This window comes from Taudactylus pleione, unplaced genomic scaffold (genome assembly GCF_031769625.1).
Source record: "Taudactylus pleione unplaced genomic scaffold, aTauple2 ptg000641l, whole genome shotgun sequence".
Taxonomy (NCBI): Eukaryota; Metazoa; Chordata; class Amphibia; order Anura; family Myobatrachidae; genus Taudactylus; species Taudactylus pleione.
Window position 1 is genome coordinate 353333 of NW_028285043.1, and position 21613 is coordinate 374945.

A 21613-nucleotide genomic window follows, 5' to 3' on the forward strand; every position below is an offset into this window, starting at 1 on the left:
CCAAGCATTTTGGATATGGGAGAATCAACCTGTACTATAATTGTCAGTATAATTTCCAACATTAAAATTGCAGAAAAATACATGGGAATTTAAATGCCCCCTGAACTACTTTAATAAACAACTTTATCACATTTGTTTACATTCCCTAAAAGGACAAATACAGGTATTCATTTGAAGAAGTCTTGAAACTGATGTCACCTCCTGAAACACTAGGGGGTACATTTACCAAAGTGTAGGTTTACAAAAGTAGAGGTGTTGTCTATAGCAACCAATTCAATTCTAGCTCTTATTTTTTTAGATTGTACAAGATAAAGGTTAGCCAGAATCTGATTGGTTGGTATGGGCAACACCTCCATCTTTGTAAATTTACCTATAGGACTGTTTAGCTAAAGAAATGTAGCATATAATCTTTGTTTTTATTCTCTATATTATATGGGAAAGGTAGAAATCAGAAATACCCACAAAACACCAGGAATTTTGTAGGTGACATTGTAAAAAGTGAAGCCAGCCAGTAAACGGAATGCCATTGTCTATAAATGTAATAGTAATTAAGGCAATGTTTTAACCAAACTTTTCCTGTAGCCAGTTAAAAACAAAACTACCGTTTTCCCAATCATGGATTATCAAACCGTTATACTACATTGAAATTGCATTGCTAATTTATATATATTGGCACAATGCCGTACTTCCAATACATGCAAGCACTATTGGGTTGTCTTTCACTGAGGACAAAGAAGGTGTCTTTCTATACTGCATGAGCACACAATCTGAGCTTTGTTTGATAGTTTAAATGTATTGTCCTTCTTTAGAGAACTTTAATTTATTGATTTGTTGCCTTTGGAGACAACACAACTTAACTACTTTAACACTTATATGAGGCTCAGTTGGTGGACTTTTGTAACATAGTATGACTGTTAGACTGGGTACACACCTATTTGATCACTGCTGATCGGTTAAACGCTCCTCAATCAGCCAAGTGTTGTGTCCCCTGCTTGAGGCCTGTACACACTGTGCAGACATAGCTCAGTGTGTACAGGCTTCTATGGGATCAGGAAGTTGGGCCGACAAATATTAAACAGTCCACGATCATGTCTGTTGCAGGAGCATTAGAAGCTGTTGATCAACTAAAGCTCATGCAAAAGTACTGCATACACACCTATACAATTGTCAGCCCGATCACCCTGTATCGGGTGACCAGGCCAGCAATTGTATAGGTGTGTACCCAGCTTTATTGGACAGATCATAAATACAGTTTTACAACATTAATAATTAACTGTTACATTTAGTCTATTAGATGAGATCATTTTTCCTGTTAATAGTTACTGCTACTCGTATACACACCTTGCAAGTACATTGAAGTCGCAATATAATGCATAAACTTCACAAACCAACGGTAAGGTTTGAACCAATCATCCATATTCCTCTTACTGGGAAATATTTTTGACAACAGCAAAGCATAATAGTGGGTTTTAAGGCACCGATATACATCAGCAAACAATTGGGGCAATTCTGTGTTTTGCAGAGGACTGTGTAAGCAATAAATGGAGTTCACAGATTGCCAATTCCAACCAAAAAGCGATCGGAATCAGGTTGTCCAACATGTTGGATTTTGCTGTAGATTGCTAGTGTATGGTACGGATTAGCCGTTTTGCAGATTGTTAGTAGTAAAATAAAGATTCTTTCACGATTGGCAGATCCGTTCTTTGGTGAAAATGATTTGCATATTGCTGGTAAATATTGGCAGTGTATCAGCACATATTGGTGGATTGGAAAATCGTTAAGTGGGGAGGGGGAATGCAGAATCGGTGAACTTTTTTTTTTGTGATTTCTGATGTATGCGCCCCCTAAGACAATAAAAGTCTCATGTATCCAATGTTTTTCATTTATAAGCATCCTTTTATTAAAGCTATCCATCTTGTGTCATTACCTTACAGAAACACATTAACTGCAATTTTAGTCAAAGTAAATGTATGTGTGGAGTGGTGTCTATTAAAATACCATCTTTGTCCTTACCTTTATTTTTGACATGGGAAATATGCCCTTTGTAAACTTATTTAAATAAAGTTGCTCATCAGTGTATTAATAATCAAATTATTTTGATTCTAAAGCTGAAATGGGCTAAACAACAAGTGACACCAATTCAGTAACAAAGAATGTTAACATTTAGGAGTCTTACAGTAGTGCAGCATCCTTCATATAAATGAAAGCAATGCAAAACATCCACAGTCTATTAACTGGTGTGTAGATTAAACATTCAAGCATATAGAGAAAAAGAAAAAGGGAGGGGCACACTGTCACTATATTTTATGTGGTCTCAATTAAAATGTAACTTTTATTACTTCCTTAGAATTCAAAATCAATACAGCACTAATAAACATGAACAAGATTCACAGAGAAATCAAGGTTCCCTGTGAATATTTCGGTGTATAACACTCCTTAATTGTTTAACCCTATATTATAAAAATCATCTAGGAGTATACTTATAAATTACCCTATAGAAAAAAATATATAGAAGTTGTATAAGAATATGTGATATAATTACCAAGGGGTAAAGTTTAGGGAGGTTGAATGTGCAATCGAAGGTGAAATATCTTTTGGGTAATTTGATAAACAAAATAGCATTCAGGTTAAAAGATACACCACAGACCATATAGTAAGTACATTAATATATCACTACTTGTCAAAGATTGTAGATGTCTGTATATGGAAATGAGTTCAGTGTAAATGGTTTAAGTGTCCTATATCCAATATGGATTTTACAGGGCTACTGTATATTGTGATCAGTCCATATGCAAAAAAAAGAAAAGAAAAAACCACTACAATATATGTTGAACATATGTGGATACCATTTTCAATAAAGGTGATAGTGTAGTGTTAACTCTAGCTCCGGCGGCAGGCAGGGCGCCGGAGCTAGAGAGGGCAACCTTATGCGTGTGCCGAAGGCGCGCGCGCCCAAAAAGGGGGCGTGGTCATGAAAAGGGGACGTGTCTATAAGACGCGTCCCCTTTTCGTCATACTTGTGGGCGTGCCCGGTGCTTACGGACATGCCGGGCAGCCCCCAAGCGCTGCAGTAAGGGAGAATAGATGCCGGGCGCATGCGCCCGGCGTCTATTCTCCGGCGGTGACCGGGACGTCACCGCGACACCGCATGTTTCTCCACCCGCGGGACACTGCGTCCCGCGGGTGAGAACGGCACCCGCAGGCTGTGAGGGCAGGGTGCTTTTTGCCCTCCTCCTGGAGGGCAGGGTGCTTTTTGCCTTCCAGAAGGAGGGCAGGGTGCCACGCCCCGCTAAAACAGCCTAGCGGGAACGCTAATAGTGCATAGGCTGTTTTACAGTCTTCACAAATATATGTGGGTATTTGCTTTCCCCCGTTTGCCATTTGCAGTAAACGGGGGATGAGAGTAACCATACAATAGCACAGTGGAAATAAAAGCAGCGCTGTACTTGTTGTCAGGGCTCCCTATAACTGAAATATCCCTGGTGCTGTGGGCAGTGCTAGGCTGTATATCTCTGATAAGAGTGCTGTGAACAGGAGAGGGACAGGAAAAACAGAACAACGTATTCCCGTGGCAGATTACCCCCTGGAAGAACAGGAGACGTGCATTTTGCCAGGGCTGGTTTACACACGTAAACATTTCAGACAGTTGCATATTGCTACTGAGAGTAAAGCAGAAAGGCTTTTTTTTTTTTTTTTTTTTAAATACCCTTATAACTTAAATAATCATAGCATTTCATATCTAAACTGAGTTGTTGCTGTTCCTCCTGTTTGAATTCTGCTTGCTATGTACTTGTTAAAAAAAAATAAAAAAAAATGTAGATAATTAGTAGCAAAGACACCAAGATATGAAGACAATTAACAAATCATTAAATGGGTATATCAAATTCACAAGAAATAAATCAGGCATAGAAAATACAAACAACTTTTTTTTTCCCAATGTGCTTCACATGTGCATACAAACTCATCACACACAGATTTTACTGCAAGACATTTTGGCATGACAAAATGTATTTCATTTTGTGTTGCCCATCTTTGAAGGAGAAACACTACAACATTAACAGTATGATTTAGTGCTAAGACATGGAAATGTTTAGAGCTGAGAGAAGCAGGGCATATTCAGGTTTTGTAATATTGTTTAGCATAAAACTCATTTCACATTTCTACAATCCTATTTATCATTCCTGCTCTTATACCAAAGTCATATGTAGGAACATTTTTTGACTGAATCTCCAGTAATGCTAACCTTTCTGATGCTACAGAATTGTGTGAGCCACATAAGAGACAGTGCATTATATACAAGATTGCCAGTATCTGGAAATAAGTAGGCCTTGGTGTTCACTATAGAAATAGTAAACTGGTATCAGAGTGTTGTTGAAGATGACTGATTTAGAAAACCAGCATAGCCAAAAGAGAATTATTCACGGGAACCAAGTATATTCATGAACCAAATAACCTGAAAGGAAGGACATAAGAAGATTAATATATGAATGTACAAAATGTATAGTAGAAAGTATCATGCTACATATATCATGGCCATATTTCACAAGTGAAGAATAACAGACATTGCTTAGTGTTCATGTAACTTGCAAGGTTTACCAATACTAGGCTTATAGCGTGTTCTCCAGCTACAAATGGATGTATGTTGCAATAGCATGTCTATAGAGGGTAATCATCGTCACAATGAATACTGCTTCTCTAGAGGAAATGATTAATGACACAGTAAATTTCCAATAGTTTACTTGATGCTATGGACTTTTGAAAAACATGTTTATGTGAGACTGTGTTCCAAGTTCATTCATTGCAGATGCAATAATAATTAAGAGTTAAGCAGGCCACACATTTAAAGATCTGTCCAACCATCCAACTAGTTGATTGGTTGGAATGAAAATCTGGTAAGGTATGAAAGCAAATGACAATCAGCAATTTGCTCCCAAATGCTGTAAAATGACCAAAAATTATTGTTTGTTAAATATTTGATCTAAACAATTTGTTCAAACTTGTCTGAACGACCATTTTCATCTGTTTTCTGGCATTTAGGAGCAAATTGCTGATCATTAGTTACTCACATATGTTACCAGATTTTCATTCCAACCAATCAACAAGTTGGCTGGTTGAATGTAAGTTGGTCTAGTGTGTGGCCAGCTTTAGTCTTTTTATTCAACTTGATGTCACTTTTTTTGTAAAACAAGATCAGATATGATAAATAATGTATGGCAGCAGTTACGTGTACAGTACATGACTTAACATTTTAAATGTATTCTATATAGTCTCTCATTGTACACAATCCAAACTCTTAACATTTTAGTAGCTCATAATGGAAGTTACTCCTCACTTGCTGTGACATTTACTTACTTGTATTCCACTTAACAAATCTACCAAGCACACCAGAGTTTTCACATCCTAAATAACGTGATCTTTAATGTTATAGCAGACAGTATATACAATTTTGTTCGATCCAGAATACACTTGAAGGAGAAGTGGAGGTGGTACCCATAACCAGTCAGATTCTAGCTAGAATGTATTCAGTACAGTCTAGGACGCAGGTTCTCAAACTCGGTCCTCAGGACCCCAAATAGTGCATGTTTTGCAGGTCTCCTCACAGAATCACAAGTGAAATAATTATAACCACCTGTGATCTTTTAAAATGTGTCAGTGAGTAATGAGTACACCTGTGCACCTGCTGGGTGACCTGGAAAACGTGACCTGTGTGGGGTACTGAGGACCAAGTTTGAGAACCCCTGGTCTAAGCAATGAGAACTACAATTGGTTGCTATGGGCAACAACTCCATTTTTCCTTTGCTGTATTCAATTAGCGGCGAAAACTGCAGTTGTTTGCAAAAGAACAGGCGAAAAAAAAATGGAGATAAGTTTTCTCCATCCCAGATCAGGTGAAAAAAAAATTTAAAATCCCTATTTTTGGCTAAAAATGTGGGGATTTCTTTCAGAACCCTTTGAACACCCCCCCCTAATGATAAATTACCCCCCCAAAAAATTTGTAAGTTGCGCACTTTGGCGAAAAACAACCGCACAATTTTGGGTGGGGAAGAAAAAAAAAAAAAAACGTTGAAAATGATAGGACGCAATTTTTTTCTCCAGGAAATTACTGTTCCACGGAAATTGGGGGTACGTTAAAATGGGTGCAAGTATATTTGCGTGTCGTACAAACGCAATTCTAAAAACCGGAAAACACCACCTGCTGCAACCGCGTGCGATGTTTAAAATACTTCACACATCCATACCGTCCCCCGAAAAATCAGACCCAATACATTAAAACCATTTTCAATGTTTTTTTTGTTTTTTTTTTACCCAAAATTTGAGCGGCCGTTTTTCACCAAAGAGCTCAACTTACAATTTTTTTGGGGGGTAATTTAGGGAGGGTGTCCAAAGGGTTCTGAAAGAAATCTCCACATTTTTAGCCAAAAATAGGGATTTTGCATTTTTTTTTTTCACCTGGTCTGGAATGGAGAGAAGTTATCTCCAGTTTTTTTTTCGCCAATTGCGTTTTCGCCTAATCTTTTTGCGAAAAACGGCCGTTTATCGTGTGTGTATATTATATTTACATATACACACACACGATTATATATATATATATATATATATATATACACACATACATATATATATATACACACACACATACACACACCAAAATATCGGCACACACAAATAAAGTTTTTAAACATCCGCCTGGGGTGCTCCCCAATGCTTCCTCCAAGGCAGCATCAACACATGTTCAAGATAATAATCAAGGTGCACTCACCAGGGACTTTCCATCAGTAGCAAAAAACATAATTTATTTCTTACTGCATAATCGCAGGTTGTCATAAGTCGACGTTTCAGCTAGCAGACGTAGCCTTCCTCAGGACAGACATCCCAAACCACCAAGATAAACCCATGTTGCACTCTATGCTGAGCCCTCCTCTTATACCCCCAAGGCTAATTATTAGCCACAACCCCAAACCGTGGAATCATGGGGCAAACGATGTAAACCAACACTTTAATCTAATAAACAGCATACCAAGTATACTAATCTATCCTCCCTGGCATCCCCAAGCGGGCTGAACCATGGTTCCAACCTTAAATCATGCCAAACACGCTGTAACAGCGTGGGAAAACCACATCGCGGCTAAATTAGCGGTACTTCCGGTTTGCTTTCCACCGCAACCGGAAGTCGCCATCCGATGCGTTCCAATCACCGGAAGTACGATGTTTCACCTCCTAATGGCTCCCTAAAGTAAGGGCAACATGTGCTAAGCCGGAACCCATACACCATGAGCGTTTTTAAGCAGCCCTATAGGTGTATTAACAAGAAAAAATCATATACTGGTTTATCGGTATTCCCCTTTTCATAGGCCAATCTGATGTCTGACAGTTGCATATTTATTTATTTATATTTTTTTTGATTGAGCATGATATGTATTTAGAATTCAATTAATCGAGGGATGAAATCACTCTTTGATTATTTATCTTTATACTTACTTTTGATCCAGGGGTTTTTTGGGGGTGTGTGTTTGTATGTAGAGTACGTTTATCTGTATTAATATTTGTTTTATTTTTTGTGTTTTTACATTTTCATATTTCCAACTTTGCACTATGCTGATAAGCCTCTCTCTAAACCCTGTAATAGTTATTAGGTATATTTACTATCTATAATTCCAGTATATGATTTTTTCTTGTTAATACACCTACAGGGGTGCTTAAAAACGCTCATGGTATATGGGTTCCAGCTTAGCACATGTTTCCCTTACTTTAGGGAGCCATTTGGAGGTGAAACACCATACTTCCGTGGAACGCATCGGATGGCGACTTCCGGTTGCGGTGGAAAGCAAACCGGAAGTACCGCTAATTTAGCCGCGAGGTGGTTTTCCCACGCTGTTACAGTGTGTTTGGCATAATTTAAGGTTGGAACCATGGTTCAGCCCGCTTAGGGATGCCAGTGAGGATAGATTAGTATACTTGGTATGCTGTTTATTAGATTAAAGTGTTGGTTTACATAGTTTGCCCCATGATTCCACGGTTTGGGGGTATGGCTAATAATTAGCCTTGGGGGTATAAGAGGAGGGCTCAGCATAGTGTGCAACATGGGTTTATCTTGGTGGTTTGGGATGTCTGTCCTGAGGAAGGCTACGTCTGCTAGCCGAAACGTCGACTTGTGACAACCTGAGATTATGCTGTAAGAAATAAATTACGGTTTTTGCTACTGATGGAAAGTCACTGGGGAGTGCACCTTGATTATTATCTTGGTTATACATACACACACACACACACACACACACACAATCTGCTTGATTGGCACTCCATATATAAATGTCCTGATTCAGGGGTGCAAGGGTCCCAGGAGGAAAATACCCCCCAAATAGTCCAATGGTACAGGCAGCACTCCACAAAAAAATAAAAGAATAGAGACTTCAACGTGTGTAGCAAAGTTTCAGATGCTTTACTGCATCTTTCATCAAGGCTTAAATAAAGTACATAGCTTTTTACCTTATATAGGCACCCAGTGTACAAAACAACCACCAAGACAGACTGCAGAGCGTCTCCGGGTCCCAGGCACGATGTCATAACGCAGGGCCATTCCTGATGACGTCAACGCGCATGCACGTCAAGCAGGGAAGCTCTCCACTAGCGCCACTAACGAGTGAAACCCCATCACCATGGAAACACTAACAATCACATAAATGTGACAAAATATTACAGCACCAAGAACACCGTATTTAAATGCATGCAACAATATCCTATTAACAATATATGAGACAGTAACATGTCAATTAAACATATAGCATGAAAAAAATCTACTATTAAGAAAAAAAAATGTCATAATCACATAAATATAAGTTGCAACATGAAAAAACCACAAATGCAACTACAAAAATATGATAAAAACAACGAGAGATTAAATGAACTTAATAAAAATACTCAATATAATTGCAATGCCTAATACACATATTAGCCAGATATTGTAACTAAATCAAGAAATATATAAATATAAAAAAAAAATCAAAAACAAGCCAAACGGAAGTATTCATTGAGGCCCATAGGAGCCACCGTATTCAACCGGTGGATCCAGGTGGCCTCAAGTTGTAGCAGCCTCTTGCCTCTGTCACCACCTCTAACCATCGGTGGCACATAGTCAACTAATTTGTACTTCAAGGTGGCAAGAGAATGTCTGGCCAATACAAAATGCCGGGCAAACAGCTGGTCACTGATCTTACCCTCAAGGGTCAATCTAATGGCCGACCTATGTTGGGCATCTCTCTATGGAAGAGCAAACTGTCTTCCCTACATATACAAGTCCGCATGGACATTTAATGACATATATGACAAACTTGCTAGTACAAGTAAGCACATGTCTAATCGGAATTTTGAATCCAGAATAAGGATGTGTAATATAAGCACCTACTTCCAGATGACGACAGGTCACACAACCAGTACATCTATAACAACCAGCGGACCTGGACAAAAAAAAATGTTGTGTCTGCATAGCTCTATCAGTGACATAATTTCTAACGAGCCAATCCCTAAGGTTTTTGCCACACTTATATAACAATTTATTAAGCGGGATCCACTAAGGCAAGGCATGTTGACGTCAGAACAGACGACCGGCCAAAACCTCTTGGATGTTTTGCTAATCACCCGACTAGCAGTAGAAAAGGTGCTAACAAAAGGAAATACAGGTTGTTCTGGTTTGATATTTTTGCTGTAACCTTGTAACTTTAAGAGCAAATCTGTGGTATCCCTTAAATATGCCTCCTCTGCTTGGATCACATGTTGTAGATAAAAATACAAATATTTAGAAATCACTGAAAACAGTGAGTCTTGTGCGGAAATAATTGGCCTCCCAGGAGGATCAACAAGGCTCTTGTGGATCTTTGGTAACGAATAGATCAAAGGCACTCTAGGATGTTCCGTACTGAGAGCTTTCATGGTGGTAACATCAATAATGGATTTTTCAAGTGCTGATGTCAATAGTCTATTTCTCTTATAGTGACCCATGAAAAAGGGTTTACCATTTTCACAGTTTCTTAGGGCCTGGAGAGTGACCTCTGATGCAGTTCAAGCTTAAACAGATATCAATATTATGTTCGCTAAGTTTTTGATTAGGGGATATTCCAGGCAGGACTTGGAAGCAGCCAGAAACAAGGTCATGTCCATTCCTCGTAATGAGTGCTTAAGCAAAAATATCAAACCAGAACCTGTATTTCCTTTTGTTAGCACCTTTTCTACTGCTAGTCAGATGATTAGCAAAACGTCCAAGAAGTTTTGGCCGGTCATCTGTTCTGACACCAACATGCCTTCCCTTAGTGGATCCCGCTTAATAAATTGTTATAAGTGTGGCAAAAACCTTAGGGATTGGCTCGTTAGAAATTATGTCACTGATAGAGCTATGCAGACACAACAACATTTTTTGTCCAGGTCCGCTGGTTGTTATAGATGTACTGGTTGTGTGACCCGTCGTCATCCGGAAGTAGGTGCTTATATTACACATCCTCATTCTGGATTCAAAATTCCGATTAGACATGTGCTTACTTGTACTAGCAAGTTCATCATATATGTCATTAAATGTCCATGCGGACTTGAAAAGGTAGGGAAGACAGTTTGCTCTTCCATAGAGAGACCTGCCCAACATAGGTCGGCCATTTGGCCCTTGAGGGTAAGATCAGTGACCAGCCACTTGCCCGGCATTTTGTATTGGCCAGACATTCTCTTGCCACCTTGAAGTATAAATTAGTTGACCATGTGCCACCGATGGTTAGAGGTGGTGACAGAGGCAAGATGCTGCTACAACTTGTGGCCACCTGGATCCACCGGTTGAACACTGTGGTTCCTGTGGGCCTTAATGAATACTTGATTATGAAACATTTTTTTTCTTAATAGATTTTTTCATGGTATATGATTAATTGACATGTTACCGTCTCATATATTGTTAATACTAGGATACTTTTGCATGCATTTAAATACTGTGTTCTTGGTGCTGTAATATTTTGCCACATTTATGTGATTACTTGTTGTTAGTGTTTCCATGGTGTAGGGGTTTCACTCATTAGTGGTGCTAGTGGAGAGCTTCCCTGCTTGAAGTGCGTGTGCATTGACACGCGTGACATCATCAGGAATGGCCCTGCGTTATGACATTGTGCCTGGGACCCGGAGACGCTCTGCAGTCTGTCTTGGTGGTTGTTTTGTATACTGGGTGCCTATATAAAAGGTAAGAAGCTATGTACCTTATTTAAGCCTTGATGAAAGATGCAGTAAGGCATCTGAAACGTTGCTACACACATTGAAGTCTCTGGCTTTTTTTTTGTGGAGTGCTGCCTGTACCATTAGTCCAAATATATATATATATATATATATATATATATATATATATATACACACACACACACACATACCCTAGTACTTGTACCCTAATGTCATATTAGAATTTGGTCCAGCTGTTTTTCTTCTAAAGAATAATAAATATAATGAAGGCTTCAATGGTATTGAAAGGTTTCATATACTTTGAAGTCAAACTTGCATTTGAAGTAAGCACAAGCGCCAAGTAGTGTTTTCTACTAAAACTGCTGGAAGTACATTAAGATTAATGTATTAAGTGTAGAAAGACTTGACCAGGCAGTGTTGATACAATTATTCAATTATGTCTCAGTTACTTTATGTATCCAAGAACAAAAAAAGGCTTTTACTATCATCAGTGTAATATAAATGCAACATTTGTTTCAGCTATTTTTAAAAAAAAACTTTATTACTTATTTTTCTTGTCACTATTAGGCTGCCATAGCCGAGGCTGCTCCAGCAACAGTGCTTAGAATTGAAGTGCTTAGTTTAAAGTGTAAATAGAACATTTAAATTGAAGCCAGAGTTATTCACGAGTTAAACAGGAGAACAGAAGGAGAATTTAACAAATCAGCAATTTCTGCTTTTATCTACCACCACATTTCCATCATGTCTATGGATTGTGCCTGCACCTGGATCTCCAATGCTGCCCGTATCCCTCCTGATCTCCACATGCAATCTGCTTATCCACTCCAACTATGCCATATCGAGCGACGCAGCAAGATGACCCCTCAAATCATGAGGCTTGGTGCAATTTTGCTGAACTCGTTTTTTCCTCTTAAGTTTAGACTAACCTCTCCATGGATATTATATTACTGTGACCCTTGTATCCAGCCCATCAGTGTCACCCATGTTTGTCTGCCCCCTCCCCTTTAGAATGTAAGCTCTCACGAGCAGCGCCCTCTTCCCTCATGTGCTTCTCCTTCACTTAATTATACTCTAATTTACAACAGCACCCAAACCTTGGTTACAGGCACCATGCGGCTTATTTAAGTGTTAGGTAGCAATATATAAATCATGTATTTGTCCTCCATTGTTTGTACTGTTAATATCGGTTTTCTTGTGTGCTCATTTGTTTATGTACTGTGTAAGGCGCTGCGGAACCCTTGTGGTGCCACATAAATAAAGGATAATAATAATAATAAATTTGATCAGTATGTTATAAATAAAGATTAAAAAGCTGGAGCCCAGTTTTAAGTTGCTTAAAACATGCTGTAGGTCATAGAATAATATATGTGATGTCAAGACAAATTTTAATATATTCAGACTTCAAAACAGGGTGAGATCCACAAGAGGTGAATAAAAGTCTTAATTATAGTATGTAATCAAATGAAAACATAGCTTTTAATATATTATAGGATAATACATTAAAAGCTGTTTTAATTTAGGATTACATCATATCAATCTGCTTTGAATAATTACCATTCAACTCCACAGGTGCAACCACCAACACTTTGTACACTATTCAGCGACTATTTTGGTCATTGACATTACTCTTCATATTGTTGGTTCTCAATATTCTAAATCTGATCAATGTGCAGAATCACCCTCATGTATCTAATTATAATCAGTGTTCCCAATTTCATAATTACAACATTTATTATTTTGTAGCGAAGAACATCCTCAAACAATAGCATCTACGTATACTTACACAATCATACAAAACATCATAAAAATGTTCCACAGAGCGATGAAAATCCTGAAGTACCGAAGGCTGAGCAGAAACTCCCGAATATTGTCACCTAAGATGGAAGAAACAAATTATACTTATAACTCGGGATAACAACTAGTCTAATTTCAACCACACATAAATACATGCCCACATTGCGCTTTTGCTCTTGTAAAGCACTCATACCTACATTACCAGGATTAGGGGTCCATATTAAAATGCGCACATTGGAAAAAGTAGGAAAAAAAAAATCCTGCCGATACCCTTCATTAGATTACATCCCCTTCCTAAAACACTGCTTCTAGCTTCATTTAAGTCTTACATTATTCATGAGATTTATAGGACTTTGAGACTGTCAGGTCTCGTTTGCATGTTTGAATATTTTTATTTTGTTTGTGCACTTTAAAATGCACTTGCCCATATCAAATTTGACTGAATGCCATCTCATTGAAATTATAGGACAAAAATAATATCTGCATACATGTCTGTATATTGACAAAAACACCCAAGTCCCGTGACTCGCATTTGAAGAATAACTACATCCAAAAGTAAAATGTTGTCCTAGGTGAATTTTATTAAAAGAAATAAAATAATTCCAATTTACTTACAGCACCTCTGCTCCCCTAATCCTTTTTTTTACAAAAAGTCCAAAAGAAACAAAACCAAAAAACAATATTAAGAAAATGCGGCGCATGCAATGCAATGTAAATTAACTGGAAATGTATAACCAAAAAATATATCAATTAATAAACAAAAACAAACAAATACTGTGTGAGCGACCTATGCAAATATATAAAAAGCAAGTTTAATATGCATAATCAAATGTTATAACAAACACGATTATACGGTTATGTACATAGTATTCAGAAGAAATACTGTAAAATGGGTATTTTAAAACACCAGAGATAAGGGACCCATCCATCTTTTACAAAAGTGTTGTAAATAGTCAGTGGGGGCTCTAAATATAATTACTGGGTGCCTTCTCAGTCCTATAGGGTGCAATGTTAGAAATCCAGCAGGGTTGGAATAACCTGCAGCTTGTGCAGTCCCTTGGCTGTAGAATGCTCTCAAATGGTAGGGTTCCGGCAAGGCTTTGCTTGTATGTAATCCTCCGGTTTTTGATGAAACAAAGTCTCAAATCCAAGATGGTAGGTAATAAAAAGGTCCAATAAAGGGCAAATCTCTGGTTATCAGCCTAACACGCGTTTCCGTCACAGACAGCTTTGTTTATTTATTTTTGTTTATTTATTAATTGATATATTTTTTGGTAATACTTTTCCAGTTAATTTACATTGCATTGCATGTGCCGCATTTTCTTAAAATTGCTTTTAGGCTTGTTTCTTTTGATATCTTTCCTGGGAGACTACCCAGTGTATGCGGCAGCATTTTCACTATATGCGTGTATATTTTATTATGCTGGTTTATTGCCAATTTGTTACTGAACTTTTGAGTATTGTGTACACAACACAAAGGCAGCACCTTACATTTGTGGTATTCACAATTTTTCGGGTTACAACAACTCCCCCTGCTGGCTATAATGGTCTGAGCATGCAACACTCTCCTGCTTGGGGGGGCGTGTTTTTCAAATTTCTAGCAGCACTGTCATATCTTTTCAATTTGTATTAAGATCTGCTTGGGCATTTATGACCACCAAGGTACCCACCAGAATGGAGGATTGAGGGGAACAGAGAAAAGTATATTTTTGTTATTTTATCTTGCTTTGCGCTACCCGAAAGTACATGTCTATATTAGAGTTATCTTGTAAAGCCTCTCAGGTGATGGCATGCCTATATGCACACTTTGCGTGCCTCCTTTCTGAGAGATGAGAAGAGATATGAAGGATGGCAGATCACGTGCATAACCAAGTTTGTGGAACAAGGTGTATGACAGGGATCATTTCATCATCATGCTTTTGGCTACCCAGTGATGCTACCCTTGTGGGGGCACTGCATCGCTCATGGGCGTGTGGGAAGTCTTACTCAAATCTGGGAGTTTGCTGGACATTAGGGGGTCATTGTATCTATATTTGGGGTATGCCACTGAATTTTCTTCAGTCCATATCCACACATTTATTACTCTCTTTTACCTTAGGTCCTATGTAGAAAAATGCTCTAGCAGGGACAGCCCCTTGTAAGATCATGCTTTCCCTGCGAAGACCTTGGCAGTGAAGTGATCGATATCACTTCACTGCCTTTTGCACGTTGCAGTGTCATATTGCGAAATCTTAAAGCGGACGACAGAGGCTGCGGGAAAGGGATCACATGAAAAGGTCTGCATAGGCACAACACGGCCGAGCTCTGAAGTTATGTCAGCCAACAAGGCCGAGCTCTGAAATGCTGTTCTGTGCAGAACTTGGTAAACAGGCCAGACACAGTTCCCATGGAGAATAATAGGGACTGCAATCCTGCATTAGGTTATAGCTACATATCCCCAATACATGTGGCAATCTCACCTGCCCCCTTAAATAAAAAAAAAAAAAACAGACTGGGCACAGCAGAACATTGGGCTGGACAGATGTGTGGTCTATTCTCTTTCACTAAGACATGGAGCTAATGCAAGAGCACCTGGAAAACTGAATCCTTGCATCTGAAATGAGTGGGATTGTTTCACCATGGTTCACAACATTACTGGGGACAACTACTGGCAGTTATACTGCTAATTAGTTTCCCTTATTTTCAACCGTTGCACAGAAAGTGAGCTGCAAACTAGAACTGTGGACAGCATAATCCTTTTTCTTTGCATAGTGACTGTTGAAAAGAAGCTACATCACTACTGTACATGAAAAGTATAAGCTGCATATTGGTAGATTGCACATGAAGATTAGTTAATAGGGTATGACATTGTGCACCAATTTATAAGATAGTATATATTATCCTCTCCTTGCCTGGGGGATTGGGCATTTTAAGGAATTTTACTTTTCCATATATGTGGCAATAACTTGTAATATTTCAAAAGCTGGTAACTGTACAATTGAATTTGTTGATAATCTCTCAGTGTTGTAGTCTCAGTTTGCATATTTAATACAGGCCTGTGTAGTCACCTGGGCAAGTATGGCTGCAAAGTGATTAGCATTACTGCCTCACACCACTGGGGTCACAAGCTCAATTCCCCAGCAGGGCCCTGTCAGTGGGACATTTGTATGTTCTCCCTGCGTTTCAGTGGGTTTCTCTGTACAGTTGTGTATAAATTGTAGGCACTATATAGATAAACAGAACAACTTGCAGCCTTTGTGACCAAGAGAACCTTCTTGAACAAATCTGACAAATCCGTGAGGTTGTGGAATGTAGGGCAACACAGACAAGATAACTTATGGTCTGTATAAATCTTTTTGCTCAGCACCAGTGTGACTAGTTACAAATTTAATGTGTACCTTCTCCCAGGCATCCTTTAAGGAACAAAGAGCACATTAGACTTTTAAATGATATCCTGTCACTTTTGGATGGTTACTGCAGTTTAGGGTATGTACCAAATACGGTCTGTATATTATATAAAAGAGTAAAAGTAAAGGGGGGTATCCACTTAGCGATTTATCCAAGTGATTGCACGACAACGACGCCGTTATCGTGCAATTGCTTGCAAATCGCGCATGCATTGTGCATGTTTGGGTCGGAAGTGACCAGCAATGTGCGTGCCCGCTGGTCGTTTCCGACATCGCCCGTACATGCTGGTCAACCTGACGATCTCATCAGGTTCAGCATGTGCAGGGATGAGGGATGTGCCTGGACTGAACGAGTTAACATTCAGCCTAGGCACATCACTAGATATACAAACGAGAGCACGACAGCAATGTCGTAATCGTGCTCTCGTTTGTATATCTATAAGTGGATACCCGCCTTAATACAAGAAGGGAATAGACAATGAAATAAAACATGGAGGAGATCCAATACAAACAAGAACAAAACATGATCAGCATTCTCACATCCTTCAGGAATGATCCAGCTTCTCTGAAAGCTCTGTAGATTTTTTGATCAATATTCTGCCTGCCAATAAGCTAGAACAGACATGCCTTCATAGTGTAATACCTGGACAGCATTGACTTAATGCAAACACCACATCAGTGTAACTGAACTAAATAAAATCATATAAATCATTATTTTGTCCTGGGATGCCAAGTCCATATTAAAGGAAGCCATTCTCGTTCTTTCAATGAAGAGGGCATTGCTGAATGTATGACAATAGCTACAGCTGGTACTTTAGTGGATTTTAGTGAGAGAGGAACAGAGCAAAAAAAAATAAAAAAAATGTTGTTTGTCTCCTAATAATCCAATTTTTTATGAGATTGTTAGCATCCATTTTTATCCTGGCCATAGAAGGTGGTAGCTTCCAGTGAGTACCTTTTTATAGCTTGTAGATGACATGTGGACTTCCTCTCTTAGAAAGCATTTGGCTGACAAATGCAGTAGATTCACCTGCAGGCTACATTACACTAAATGGCAAATAAAATGTTTTACAGGCTTATGACTTTTTAATGTAGCATTACTCAGCAATGGCACACTACAAGATGGAAGTTAGAATAGTAATTCTTCTTCTTTGCTAATGCATGTGTGCTAATGGAGGAAGGCTGCACACTTTTTCTTCTCTTAGTAAGATTATACATACTGCCTGCAAAGCAATAAACACATTTAACAATTTAATTATGTATTATTACCATATACCAAATATACCTAATAAGATAAAATGTTGTACAAAGACTTCTCTCTGGGTAGTAGCAGTATACTACAAACATGAAATGATAACTATTCCCTAGGCACACACCCTCATGAGCATACAAGAGATATTTTCCCAATAGGATTATGTTAAGCATGCTTACATCTTATCCGCAGAACATCCACTTATTGATGCATAGAGAAAAACTGCTTTTGTACAGATCTATTGCGTTATACAGTTTGTTATAGTCTGTGCAAAATTGCATTCCCCAACCTCAAATTCAAAGACTAATTGGATAGGAGAGATAATGATAATTACATACTGTATCTGTAATTATAATATGCATTGCCAGGTGCATCTTGCCTGGTGGCAATTAGAACCAGTTTGACATTGGAGTAGTAAAAAGGTAGGGAGTGGTTATATTAAAACAGCTAGGTAGGTTATAGGGAATGTTATTATAAAAATTATGGGGAAGGAAAAAGTAGGAAGTGTCCAATATTGTTGAGTTTGCCCTATAAATTGTTAAACTAAAAGTGTGCCTTGTTGAAACTGAAGTCCCTGGTGCTCAGTTGGTTAGATTAATTTTATAGCAGAGTATCTAATGATGCCTGCATGTGAATAATTTTCTTTCTTCAAAAGCAATGGCGGATCCACAGCCAGGAGTGAAGTAGTCATCCAAGCAATGGGCTGATGCAGCGGCACCGGGCAGGGGAATGAGCTACGGCCACATAGTGTCAGCTGGGGTTGGTGACACCCTCCATCACAGCTCCTTTCCCGGCACGCTTGAAGACGGCCCCTACTGGTCTTACCTGGCTACATAGGATCTTCTAACTGGTCTTGGCCTGGCACCTGCTGTCCCTGTCCCCACATGCTCCCATCCTCGAGCGGTGACGACGGCACTGACAACAGACACTCAGGGATGAGACGTCTCATCCCCCAAGAAGAAGAGGATGAGAGGGAGGCTGGAGCTGCCTGACAAGTAATAATGTTAAGGGGACTGAGCTGAACCCAGCCCACACCAGTCAGTAGAGGTTAGTGACTAAGGGTCTATTTACTAAGCCTTGGATGGAGATAAAGTTAACAGAGATAAAGTACCAACCAACCTGCTGCTCCTAACTGCTATGTCACAGTCTGTGTTTGAAAAATGGCAGGAGCTGGTTGGCTGGTACTTTATCTCCGTTCACTTTATCTCAATTCAAGGTTTAGTAAATAGACCCCTAAAACTGTACAGATATGGGGGGGGGGGGGATCATGAAATATATAATAGAATCATTAACTTCATAAAGGGTGAGGGGAGGGGGGGGGAATAGAAGACGAATACATATATAAAGGGTGGGGGTGATCATTAAATATATTATATAAGGGGTGAGGGGGTAGAGAAGATCATTAAATATATTACATAAGGGGGGTAATACAAAATAATTAAATATATTATATAAGGGATGGGATTGATGAGTTGTTGGGAGGTAAAACAGACAAAATCATTATATATATATTTATATTTTGTTATAGGATCACTGGTAAAGTGGTCTGTGACAGGGACATTTATCCCAGATTCCTGTCCTATGTGTTTAAAATCCCCAGGAGAAAGTCTGCAGTGTAGCAGGCTTGAGTTTCGGCTTTTTGAAAAGCCGGTTTGGGACCTGGGGGTTGTGGGTGAGAGGAGAGGGAGGGCTCCACCCACGGCCACTCCAGGTTTTGGTTCTCGCAGCCTGGTAACAGGCTTGTTAGTTGAGAGTGGCCAATATAAGCCTAGTGTGTTTAGGGCTGATTGTCTCACCTGGGAGAGCAGACGGGGAGTTTGCTCAGAGACACTTGGAAAACCTATCTGTAAGTTCTGTGCTGTGCTTTGTTGCTGGCGAGGGCATTAGGCCCTGCCAGGTTCTGGCAGTGAGGGAACTACCTGTGAAGTTAGTGCCCCGACAGGGCTAGGATTTATGTTTTCTTTATATTTCTGACATTGTACAATAAAGACTGGCGCCGACCAGCTTGTACTTGCATCGGTGGTGGGTGTGTGTGTGTGTGTGTGTGTGTGTGTGTGTCACTTACTACACAGAATGGTGAATATATTTGCTTATTGCTTTGGAAGGCACCAATGCATTATTGTTCATTATTTGATTATTTGTGGACGAGTGCCGGACCCTTTTTATATATACAGGTTGAGTCTCCCATATCCAAAATGCTTGGGACCAGAAGTATTTTGGATTTTTCCATATTTGGAATACTTGCATACTATAATGAGATATCTTGGGAATGGTAGTCAAGTCTAAACACAGAATGCATGTTCCATGTACACCTTATACTCATAGGCTGAAGGCAATGTTATACAATATTGTTATGCTGCCAGGACCCGTCTGCATAACATAATTGCTCAGCAAGGAGCAATTATTGGGATTCAATATACAACATGCCCCATCAGGCACTCATTGGACACACCTACCGGTCTGGAAAAAATTGACTATTATATATAAAAAAAAACTGGATCAACATCAGCCATCTGAGTAAGCTGAAGCTGAGCAAGCTTGCGAGGCTAGGAAATCTGCATCCTCAGATGCAGATCCTGGCCTTGGCACTTCCAGGAAACAAGAGTGATGCACCCCCGTTTCCGGGAACACAGGCTGGCGTCACCCCCTCCCTGCCCCTAAAAGTCGGCTTGGGGGCACTGCATTCTAAAAACCCTCAGCAGGGCCGTAGCTAGGGTAGTGCAGCCGATGCCATCGCACAGGGCACCACAGGTCAGGGGGCGCTGTTTGGGCCTGTCAAATTTCTGTTTATTATCATTCTTGCTTGTAGCTTCCTCTTATTTCATCCCCAGCATCTCCTGGCCTCTCCTATCTCTTCCCTGGCCCTTCCCCATGAGGCTGTGACCCTTTTTAGGGTGCATTATGCCCCTGTGAAAAATGAGGGGGGCACCAATGCTCTGACACAGGGCACCAAAAAGGCTAGTTACGGCTCTGACCCTCAGTCAGTATTTTAGGAATAAGGCGGCACCCGTAGAGATTCAGATACTGTTACTACAAATGATAAATAGTTTTCTGGGTCACACATAGACCATAATGAGCCCCCATCCATAGCTACAGCTAGATATCTTCACAAATCATAACCCTAATCAAACAGACTGCTTAACATCTCACAAATACCAGATTAAGCAGGACCAGAGCTAAATATTATAAAATCCTTAGATCACTGACTAACAGAACACTCTGGGCAAGATGTATCAACCAGCGATATTGGGGCTTAGTGGTATCAGTGCACGTTATGTGCGCCGATACCACTTCTCCCCCATGTATTAATGTAATTATTAACGCTGCTATCTAAGATAGTGAGCCGATATGCTAGGCAATGTATGAACGGTCAGTGGCACTTACCGTTTCAACAGCTGCAGCTGTCGTTGCCCCATCACCACAGCAGGTACAGCACTGTCTCTGGCTGCAGCAGCTGCTGGGCTCCAGGCTGCACATGAGATCTCGCAATGCTTGCAAGATCTCACGCGAGGTAAGACACAGCGCATCATCAATAGACAATGCACTGTGGGCTCTGGCAGGATTATTCTCTCCCCCACTCCGGCAGACGAGATGTTCTTACATCCCGTTGGTACTGCTTCCCCTCAAAAAAGAAACAAAGCAGGAAGAGTTATAGCTGAACAATGAATGCCACTATAATACATCTTACCCTCTGAGTCGCTTGTCCCCAGAGAGAAAAATGGACACTGAAGAGGAGAGACGAGATGTAAAATTTTAAACAAATTGTTAAGGCCTCAGAAAAGGCATTAGAGCAGGAAAAGCTCTCTTTCACCCTACTACTCCAAAAGGATGGTTTATTAAGAAAATAGAAACAATGTATTGTCACACGCTCCCTCCTTGAATGGAGGAGCATGCTTTACCCCCCTGTCCATTTCTCTTCTCTTCCACTTTTTTGCTTTTTCTTCTTGTGGGGTGAATCATTTAGGAGCAATGTGTGCCCCATGAT

At 39.6% G+C, this 21613-nt stretch overlaps 1 protein-coding gene across 1 annotated transcript in view; it reads right to left on the minus strand.

The window, feature by feature from the left end:
• Positions 1-1875: 1875 nt before the first annotated feature.
• The window catches only part of LOC148479047 (small integral membrane protein 7-A), a 28919-nt gene continuing 9181 nt past the window's right edge, over positions 1876-21613 (minus strand). The window contains exons 4-5 of the mRNA XM_088455021.1: positions 12980-13070; positions 1876-4453 (exon numbers count right to left, since the gene is read on the minus strand). Of these exons, the coding sequence (XP_088311147.1) occupies positions 4438-4453; positions 12980-13070 (107 nt within the window). The 3' untranslated portion in view covers positions 1876-4437. The remainder of the gene's footprint in view (positions 4454-12979; positions 13071-21613) is intronic.